General features: G+C 35.0%; 1 protein-coding gene across 2 annotated transcripts in view; it reads left to right on the top strand.

Annotated features, from left to right (window-relative positions):
• Window positions 1–11,319, top strand: part of LOC128179507 (uncharacterized) — a 40,332-nt gene that overhangs the window by 27,479 nt on the left and 1,534 nt on the right. For both annotated transcript variants that reach the window (XM_052846933.1, XM_052846934.1), the window contains exons 27-30: window positions 160–242; window positions 6,232–6,315; window positions 7,163–7,268; window positions 9,630–9,777. In XM_052846933.1, coding sequence (XP_052702893.1) covers window positions 160–242; window positions 6,232–6,315; window positions 7,163–7,268; window positions 9,630–9,777 — 421 coding nt within the window. The remainder of the gene's footprint in view (window positions 1–159; window positions 243–6,231; window positions 6,316–7,162; window positions 7,269–9,629; window positions 9,778–11,319) is intronic.

Raw genomic sequence — 11,319 nt, forward strand, 5'->3', positions numbered from 1 at the left:
GATTTGGTTGGTTACAATTGGAATTTACCCAAAAAGTTTTGGGCCGATTAAATGACATTTTTCATATAAGTTTGGGTTACTGGTAGGAAACATGCATTGCCTATATGTACCCGCAAAATGCTTGGTTGTATTCTCTATCGTTATGAACATTACTTACAGACCCAACACAGGCCTCTCCCAGTTTGATGAGGAGAAGACCGATCTGATGCACAGATACAGCCCAGTCAGTGCAGACAAAGCAGGTGGGTCAAAGGGTTCTGTAGAATTCAAGGTCTGACCAGGTGGGTCAAAGGGTTCTGTAGAATCCAAGGTCTGACCAGGTGAGTCAAAGGATTCCTAGGATCCAAGGTCTGACCAGGTGGGTCAAAGAATTCCTAGAATCCAAGGTCTGACTAGGTGAGTCAAAGGATTCCTAGGATCCAAGGTCTGACCAGGTGTGTCAAAGGGTTCTGTAGAATCCAAGGTCTGACCAGGTGAGTCAAAGGATTCCTAGGATCCAAGGTCTGACCAGGTGAGTCAAAGGATTCCAAGAATCCAATGTCTGACCAGGTGGGTCAAAGGGTTCTGTAGAATCTCTGTAAACGTATTACATTTTAACAATTTTGGTGGAATGCAGCTTCTGCTAAGTCAAGTGCATCATCAAATGTCAAGTTTGTAGGTAAATAGATGCATTAAGAAATGTGCTAAATGTTCAGACAAATACTGTACAAATATTATACCTATACAGTATTAGGATCTCAGAGAGCTGGGCTTATAAGTCATCTGACCATGGTGAAAAGTAGGATAATGAGCTGTGCACAGACCAGACATTGAAGATTGTGAAAAGTTTACCGATTTTACAATTTACAATACCAATTTTTAATAGATAAGAAAGAATTTTCTTGAATTTGTGGCAAGGGCTAAAATGAATTTTGTTTCTCCCATTCCAAAGAACATTTTCCTTGTAACACATCAATTGATACTCCTTAGAAACTTATTTTATATGAATTAAATGTTAATTTAATGTAAGGCCCACCTCCCTCTTCAACATTTAATAAGGGCCAAATAAATCTGTCATCATGCCTTGTTTCTTTAATTTGTCGACAAGATTTGGCGAATGCACAACCCTTATATTGACAATATTTCAATTCTGTTGGGAACACTTCCAAGCTTTCTACATTTTGAGTGGGTTGATACTGTCTCGTTAATTGAAAAAATTGAAAATAAAATCCAACATTAGTCAATAACAAGTAACATATGATACAAACTTGTAATTAGGAATCTAACACTTTCAATTAATGCCAGTGCAGTGAGTGGAGCATATTGCGTTACCCTTACAATCCTTTGCCATTCCCTTATAGAGGTTTTTAAAACTTTGCTATGCTTGCCGATTTTGAATTGGATTTTAGGTGGCCCTGGGGAAGTTAGATAATTTGCTGTGTGTGTGAGGATATTCAAAGCATTGGAGTTATTTTTAGGTACCCGAGTCACTTGTATCCTCTATTCCTTGGTATCTAGCAGAGAAACTCAGTACATTGTTATGATGAGCAAGGAGGACTGTATTAAAATAATTATGCCCCCTTTCGAAGAAGGGAGGGCATATTGCTTTGCTGCTGTCGATCTGTCGGTCGATCCACCAACAGTTTCCGTTCATTTTCTTTGCAAAGGATGCACATATTGAAATGAAATTTGATATATGGGTTTATCATTTTATCTATGTCACGTTTGATTTTGGGTACGATCGAGCAGTTTTCGACAGAGTTGTGCCCCTTGGATGTAGAAAAAGTCGATTTATTTGCAGTTTCCGTTCATTTTCTTCACAGAGGATGCACATATTGAAATGAAATTTGGTATACAGGTTTATCATAATAATATCTAGGTCAAGTTTAACTTTGGTTACCATCAAGCAATTTTCGTCAGATTGTGCCTCTTGGACATAGAAAATTCCAATTTTTTGCAGTTTCCGTTCATTTTCTTCGCAGAGGATGTACATATTGAAATGAAAATTGGTATACAGGCTTATCATAATAATATCTAGGTCAAGTTTAACTTGGGTACCATCAAGCATTTTTTGACAGAGTTATGTGCCTTGAACTTAGAAAAATTTCAATTATTTGTAGTTTCCGTTCATTTTCTTCGCAGATGTGTCCAAGGGAGGGGGACATAAGTGTTTTACAAATATCTCTTGTTTTTAATAATATATATTGTAGATTCCTTATTTTACACAAGTACTTAATTTTATAATCTTGCCGTTGTTTATGAAATCGTGAGTATATTTAATTGGAATATATATTCTTGGTGTATAATAAGGAATATACACTAGTATTATGTACCTACATGTTCATAATTTTACACGTACTATGCAACTCTTTAGAAATGATTTGATCTATAGGGAATGTTTTTCTAAAATTGTTTCATCTATATGCAGGGGAACAATAGCTCAAATTGCTATGCTGTTTTCGATGGAATCCTGATATTTGGTACTTTTGTTTACCTGGTATTCGTTTAAGTAGTCATAAGCAATTTCCACTGGTCTCTTAGATCATCAATGTTTTGAGAAGTACCTAATTAAGGTGCCTAGATTGAGAGAGTATTGAAATACCTGGTACATGGAATACTTTGTCAGGAAGTTAATTGAAGAATTTTGACTGCTTTAACATTGACAAAGGTCAAGGATGATTGGATTAATCATGCATTGCCCATGAATAGACTTTTGGCAAAATGCCATAATTTTATTAAGGTGCATTGCTTACCTTTTAAAATGCAATATTTGTTTTCTTGTAGATAATGTAAGTCATTCACATAAGTTTGAACAAGGTTTCTTCCTTTTTGCTGAATGCATTTGAATGTAGGTTAATTGCCATGATGCTTTGTAATGAAATAGTATTTCTTCAACAAAGTTTTAAAGAAATTTTATTACAAATTTACTAAGAGAAAGCAGTTAATGGAAATTTGCAATGGTGCAGAGCATACAGTTGCAAAAATTGGAACACGAAAAAGATACATATATCGTGTGATTAGTGATTTCTTCAGTCTAAAAAGATGATTTTTTCCATTCAAAATGAAATGGATATAGGTCAAGGTATGTGCATGTACAAAGTTACAAAGACAAATATATAAAAATCCATTATAATGACACCAGACAACTATAAACAGTCATTTACAGATGATTTTAAATAGGAGGAGAGTTGTAAAATTAAAAAAAAAAAAAAAAAGGTATTTGAAATTAGACCAAAAAAATCATGTTATTCTACAAAGAGTTCTATATAAACATGTACACAAGTATCACAATTGTAAGTGTTAGTGTATAATTACAATACATATACATATATATAACTCAATGTGGTATACTGTAAATTCCTAATTAAACGTGAGGAATTAATATCCGCGTAAAATCGCTAGAAGCCCGTCTCGTGAATTCTAAAATCTCGCTTTTAATTTTAGGACACATGTAAACTACATGAAACTGTGATAAAATTTTGGCATTCGCGATTTTATGTTCTCACCATTTGATGGTAAATCATTGAATCGCGGAATTAAGTACTCGCGTAAAATAAGGAATCTACAGTAATTGACAATTAGTAAATTATTATAATCTAAAAGGAAGTGATTATACAAATTATTACGTGTACACAAGTATCCAATATATTGCACAATGTTATCAGCAGAGATGTATATATACAATCAAATGCACTAATGCATATATCCCTGTTTGAAAAGTTGACATTGTGAGACCTAGAATGTAACATTTGCATTAGCTTCACACCGTCACATAAACAAAGAAAAATATTCCACATACAGGTATTCCATGATCTGGTACATTTTGTTATGTATCTACTGTAAACAGGGAAATATTCACCCCCATTTTATTTTTACCCCTTTCGCCCTTGTCAGCAGGTGAATTTAAGACTGGTTTAATTCCAATGTCTCATATTATCTCTGTATAAACACAACTGTGTATGGGTTAATTCAAGAAGGGGCAAAACTGTTTGCAAGTAGAGAAAGTCGAAAATTACCCTGTATACAGTATGTGAAAACCAAGGTGGTATTGTCAAGATATATTATTTCTTCACAGCTTTTGATAACATTCAGTCAGTGATTGTTTTATCAACTTTCATAGCCAGTTGGACCTTGCATGAGAAGATCTTTCACATGAAATTTTCTCACATGAATTTCATTTGATATTTTTTGCACTAGATATTACCAAATCATCTCAAATGCACTTTAACATAAAATTTACTTCACATTAGTTTCAAGTGAAATTTTCTTGGTTGCAATTCATTCGAGTGATTTTTTTTTATTCTAAATTTTTATGTGAGACACAACTGTTTGCATGTCATTGTGATTTTGTAAGCAACAAAGAATTGCTCCGTCAATTGTCTATCATGATCAAATCTTGGAAGATAGACTGTTTAATCTGTAGACTTGTGAAAGCATGTGGCCACTGGCCAAGAACCAATGATATTGGATTTCATAGAAATATAAAATCTTAATAAAGTTTCCAAGTTATGCATATGAGCACAGATTGCCAGGATTAATGGAATATCCATATTGCAATGCTTATTTAGGTTATTGGCAAAGTTGGCGTGATCAAACATGCTATAAACCAGGCTATATAAAACTGTACTAGTCAATAGTAGGCTAATGATCAAGAAATTTTTTTAACCATAGTCTTTCAATACAAGATCTATGCTATGTCAGTAAGTAGGACTGTGTCCTAAGATACTCTTATATTGGGGCCCAGGTTTGTGCAGTCATCTAAATTGGTCGATTATATACAATGTTAATGGCAGAACTGTAGGGAGATTCATTTGTTTACCAGACCTATTAATTACAATGGAATCCAAAGTATGATGGAGCTACTTGAAAGAAAAGAGATGGCCATAAAATGATGTACTAAGCATGAGGAAATTGATTAACCCCTAGATTACTATCGATTGAGGTAATTAATGCATTTTCTATCGATGCAAGTTGTCGGAATGTAAACTTAATTTGACAGAAAAATGACATATGTCGGGAGAATAATGGTGAAAATTGCAAGCACAAACCTAAACGATGCAGAACTAATGACACGGAACTTTTTTTTTTCAATATGTACAGTGATTTGGCAATATGGATTTTGTGGGGGTAAAATGCTGTGTTGCCATGGTTTTGTACTCCTTGTGTGCACTGAGCATGCCTTCAGATACATCAGATGATATAACGTAAAGTCCTTTGCATATAGTAATAAAATGGGGAAAAATGAATATTTATAAATATTAAAATCTGATTGTATTTCTTTCTTACCCACCGAGTTTGACATTGGTCTGCCAGTAAAACCCAATCAATTGCCTTTTTATTCAGTGACATTATAAAATGAACTTCCTTTAGTGTCTTAAATAATTGAAAGTTTGCAATAGTGACTGATTAGATTGCTTGCTGCCAAAAAATGACCATTAAGAAAGATTTTGAATTGCATGAAGTGAAATGATTTTAAAGTACATTTCAAATTCAAGATGATAGAATATCCTGGATGCAAAAACTACCATACACTCAATATTGACGTGCAAGTTTTCAAAATGTATGATTTTTACAGATAATACAAGTATATCACTGAATATGGTACATATAATCTATAGATCTAACAGTATGACAAAAATTGAAAAATTGGCCATTGTGTACTACTGTAATAAACTCTATATCATTCAAATATTAGAAGAAGAAAAAATCTGAGGCCTTTTGCTACAGTGAAATTGAATGTCAGTCACCACTCCATTGTCGTTCTTTTTCCTGTCACTCTGCTGGTCCCTGCAACGACTCTTGTTAAATTGACCTTGGAAGCTTTATCCAGAGGTAAACCCCCTCATCAATGTTTCCACCTGAATAAAACCCGCCATGATTTTATCATGTGATCACGTTTTTATCTGAACGGTATTGATTCTCTACCTCCCCGCGGGTAATCAGGGAGAAAAAATAAATTAATACTTTTTCCCCCTGGCCGTAGATGCTGCATAGAAATGAGTGACGTCCCTCTCTCTACCAGCAGGAGGGTAAAAATCTGTTTCTTTCAGCACATAATCTCACCAAAAAAACCAATCCTCCATAAAAAAGAAAAAGTACTGGAGTTGGTGCGGTTTTGCAATCAGTGAAATTCCTTATTTTATTGCAAGAACCTAGGGAATAGTACTGGGTTCGAAACTTTCCCAAATGTCAAAATACTCACATTGTTAAAAGAGAAGACAAAGTTACTGATTTTCCTTCCATTACTTTCAGAGTCGCCGTGGAAGGAGCATTATGAGAAGTCCAAGAATCAGTGCATGCACGGCCGAGGATGTAAACACGGAGCATCCTGCAGAGGTACAGGAGGGGGAGGCCTGGGATAGGTTACACACGATACAGGACGCGTTATTGTAGTGGCACTGCTTCTTCACAAACTCCTCACATCTCTTTTCTGTCAAAATAAAATTAAAAAACTCCTTTTTAAAGCGCTAAGCATAGTTCAGCGCTTTATTGTCGTTAGACTTCTATTTCCGGTGCATCGAATAACCGCCCCCTATCAGCAGAAGTTTACATCATTTAAACAGGAATTTGTGCACATAACTGCATGGGCTATTATAAATCTAATGTACGGGCTATTGTGAATTTAATGTATGGGGCTTACATACATCATTGCAGTGGCTGCCACGCAGTGATGAGGAAATATAGTGCGTATACAGAAGATGAAATGTTATATACATATATCTGTTATATACATACAGAACCTGGGTTAGAGCTTTTCAGAACTATCAGTACTTTGATTAACATTGCACTTGTCTTTATTTAGACACATTTTATAAATATACCAGAAAGTAAAGTTTAAACCAATTTTTCTTAATTTTTGCAAGTTTTTATGATATGATAGCTTCTTCTTCGTTGATACATCTCGCCGTGAATTAGTTATTGTTGTATAATGAATATAACAACATGAATGTTGGTAAGGCTTGGCCGTGACGAAGAGGTCATCTCGAAATAAACTGGTTGCAAATTAAAGTTTGTTTACGGTAATTGTAAATCTATGTGACTCCAATATAATATTAACAACAACTAAAACAATTCTTTAAGCTATAAAAAATGTGGTGGGGAGGGGAGTGTTTGAATAATCAGTCTCATGTTTCTTTTACACATCTTCATAAAAGTTATTAGAGACATTTTCTTCTGTTGACAGTTGGTAGCAGATGCTACACCATCCACTTGTTATGTGGCAACATCCTAAGCCACATGTCAACCTTGGAGAATGCCTTGAGCAGCAATGCCCACAAGTTAGGACTCAGGTAGGATGGTTCTTGGTAATTTCAAGCTAAAGGAGAGGTTTCAGTAAGATTTTGTTTTGGTTAGCATGCTGGTTTTTTGGTGTTTTTTTTTTTTTTTTTAAATATAAAATCAAAAGACTCAGTTTGAAAGTTATTTGATAATGTTTGACATGTCAAGTTTTCATTATGCAAAAGAAAAACATGAAAAATAGGGTTTTTTGCAATGATCGAATGACAAGAATGCGGTACTCTAAATCACCTTTACATTGAGTATATGATGGAGTGTTATACTGATTAACTTCTTATATAGCACATGTTGCATTGAATACCAAAACCAGACTAAGCAATTGGAAATTTATATACCAAATTCATTAAACATAAACTGTTAGGGTTTTTAGCTCACCTGAACCGAAGGTTCAAGTTAGCTTTTTCTGATCACCCGTTGTCCATTGTCCGTCCGTCTGTCCGTCCGTCTGTAAACTTTTCACATTTTTGACTTCTTCTCAAAAACCTTTGGGCCAAATTTAACCAAACTTGGTACAAAGCATCCTTATGAAAAGGGATTCTAAAATATTAAAATAAAGGGTACAACCCTTTTTAAAGGGGAGATAATTACAAAACAGTGAAAATAGGGTGCATGTCTTTAAAAAACTTCTTCTCAAGAACCACTGCACCAGAAATGCCAACATTTACACAAAAGCTTGTATATATAGTGAAGATTCTAAATTGTAAAAAGCATGACCCCCGAACCAAAACTGGGGCCCCAGGTGGGGTTCAAAGTTTAACATTGAAATACATTGGAAAAATGTTTAAAAATCTTCTTCTCAAGAACCACTGCACCAGAAATGCCAACATTTACACAAAAGCTTGTATATATAGTGAAGATTCTAAATTATAAAAATCGTGACTCCCGGACCAAAACTAAAGCCCCAGGCGGGGTTTAAAGTTTAATTTAAAAATCCATAGGATAAATGTTTAAAAATCTTCATATCACAAACCACTTCACCAGAAAAGCCAATATCCACACAAAAGTTTTTATATATAGTGAAAATTCTAAATTGTAAAAATTGTGACCCCCGGACCAAAACGGGGGCCCCAGGCGGGGTTCAAAGTTTAACATGAAAATCCTAAGGATAAATGTTTAAAAATTTCCTTCTCAAAAACCACTGCACCAGAAATGCCAACATTTACACAAAAGCTTGTATATATAGTGAAGATTCTAAATTGTAAAAATCGTGACCCACGGACCAAGACTGGGGCCCCAGGCAGTCCGGGATACAACTTAAACATGGAAATGTGTAGGAAAATTGTTCCAAATTCTTCATATCAAGAACCATTGCACCAGAAATTCCAATATTTATACAAAAGCTTGTATGTATAGTGAAGATTCTAAATTGTTAAAATTGTGACCCCTGGGCAAAAACTGGGCCCCCAGGCAGGGTTCAAAGTTAACATATATAAGAAAAATGTTAAAAAATCTTCTTCTCAAGAACTACAATGCAACAGTTTGGGATATCACTATGCATACATCCTTTGCAATTGTAGATTCTAAAGTGATAAAATCATGACCCTCGGACTAATACTGGGGCATCACGAGGGGTTCAAAGTTTAACATAGAAATATATAGGAAACATGTTTAAAAAATTCTTTTCGAGAACTACAATGTCATACTTTGTGAGATTACTTTACTTGGATCCTCAAATAGTGAAAGCTTTAAATTATAGAAGCGATCTTATACTGGGGCTCCAGGAAAAGGGGTTCAATGTTTCACATAGAAAGATAGGAGGGAACATGTTTAAAAATCTTATGGAGGAGATCTACAATGCTTCAATTTGTGAGATTACTATGCAAGCATTCTCAAATTGTAAAGTTTCTAAATTGTGGAAGCCGTGACCCCCAGACTAATATTGGGGCCCAAGAAGGGGTTCAAAATTAACATAGAAATATATAGGGAACATGTTTAAAAATCTTCTTCTCAAGAACTACAGTGCAACAGTTTGTGAGATTACTATGCAAGCATTATTGGCTATTGTAGATTCTAAATTGGTAAAATTGTGACCCCCGGACTAATACTTGGGCCCCAAGACCCCCAGACCAATACTGAGGCCCCAAGTGAGGTTCAAAGTTTAACATAGAAATATATATGGAAAATGTTTAAAAATTTTCTTCTTGAGAACAACAATGCTACAGTTTGTGGGATTACAATGCAAGGATCCTCAAATAGTGTAGTTGTTAAAGCCAACCATAAACCCGGAACCAATACTGGGGCCCCAGAAAGGGGTTTAAAGTTTAGAAATAACATATGCTATTAGATAGAATGTTACAAGGAACTGTTGTTCAGGTGAGCGATGTGGCCCATGGGCCTCTTTTTATTTTACACAGCAAGTGGGAGTCTACCATTAGAGTAGTGAGAGTCAAACTGAACAATGGAGAGAGGGTGGTGGGGGTCAGGTACCCTGTGGCTCTGATCAAGTTTGTGGAGAGAATGATGAAGGAGAAGAGCGACGCGGAACAGCTCATTTTACAGGCAGTGAGTATATACACATACAAGGTATATTTGTGTTGTGGTTATTTTACAGGCAGTAAGTAATTACATATACAGGGTTTATTTGTGCTGCTTATTTTACAGGCTCTAAGTATTTACACAAAGGGAGTTTGATTGTGTGGTGCTTGTTTTGGCAATTAGATCCAAAATATAAGCTGCTAAAATGCAGCTTAAAAATATATAACATGAAAGTTCTGAAACTTAACCCAAATTTAATACTTAACAAAATATCAAGTTATCCTTGTGATGCCCCTCTTGAATTTTTGCATATTCAAAATATATATATGTACTGCATTTACCCATGTAGTGTGAACAGATTTTATTTCAACTAGCATGCTTTTAAGATATCTTTAAATAATACATGAACCTCCATTGAATTAGTATGAGGAGTAAAGTTTGAGACATAATGTGATAAGGTGACATAATGTGATAAGGTGACATAATGTGATATGGTGACACAATGTGATAAGGTGACATAATGTGATGTGGTAACATAATGTGATATGGTGACACTTGACATCTCCCAAGATTTTTAAAGTTCTCTATTGTATTTGACATATTGTAGATGGGTTGGGTGAGGAAAGATCAGATCATCAGATCAATACATGAGACATTTTCATCATGTTGCTTTATGAGTTGTCCTCAAAGAATTTGTTTGTCTCAAATACAGTATATCAAAGTCTTACAGTGCTTCAAATAATGTGTCCGAGTTTCTCCTAGTCATGAAGGTCATTTGAGTAGAAAAAGTCTATTCCCTTATCAGAAGAATGTTAATTTCATTTTCAGTTTACTTTGTTCTGAGCATTTTGTTTTGACTGCTTCTGAAATCAATTTAATCAATATGTTAGAACAATAATAATTTGAATTCAATAGTCTTTAATCCTAATATGAGCTTGTTCAGGTCTGGGGGTTATTTTTTTCAAATTTGTTGGAACAAAAAGCAAATAAACCCCATATGGAGAAGGAAAACTTGAGACAATATTTGACCAGGTTTAGAATTCCTGGCATTCTGGCCTGTTGTACTGGTTGCCAGTGCACACACTAAATGCAACCTTTACTGGGTATTATTCTTATTTTGAATAGCCACCATCTCAACCTTGATTATTTCAACAGATGACAAAAATCCAAAGCCCTTCTTAATGATTGTATAGGAAATCCATATAATTGCTTATGAACAACTTTCTTGAAGACAGTTTAATGAGAGATTTATTGATTACAATGATAAACAGCAAAGTAATGAGTTCACCACAAGTCTGCACAGTTCTTTTAGGCAATTAGCTCAAGCCCCACACGTTAATGCTCAGCAGTTCTGTGTTTACATACCCCAGAAATCCACCGAAAAAACCGCCAAGGTGATAAAGACCTCAAGCAAAGTTGATGCTCTGCCGATGTATAATAGAATACGGCAAAAGAAAAAAAGGACTGCACTCTTGTTTACCGCCGAGATTGATTGTGTAGACCAGAGAGTGCAAGGTCTTTGATAGGGTTCTCTGCTGATCAATACAGAATATGCTGGACAGCCAATTT

Source organism: Crassostrea angulata, chromosome 4 (assembly GCF_025612915.1).
Source record: "Crassostrea angulata isolate pt1a10 chromosome 4, ASM2561291v2, whole genome shotgun sequence".
NCBI lineage: Eukaryota > Metazoa > Mollusca > Bivalvia > Ostreida > Ostreidae > Magallana > Magallana angulata.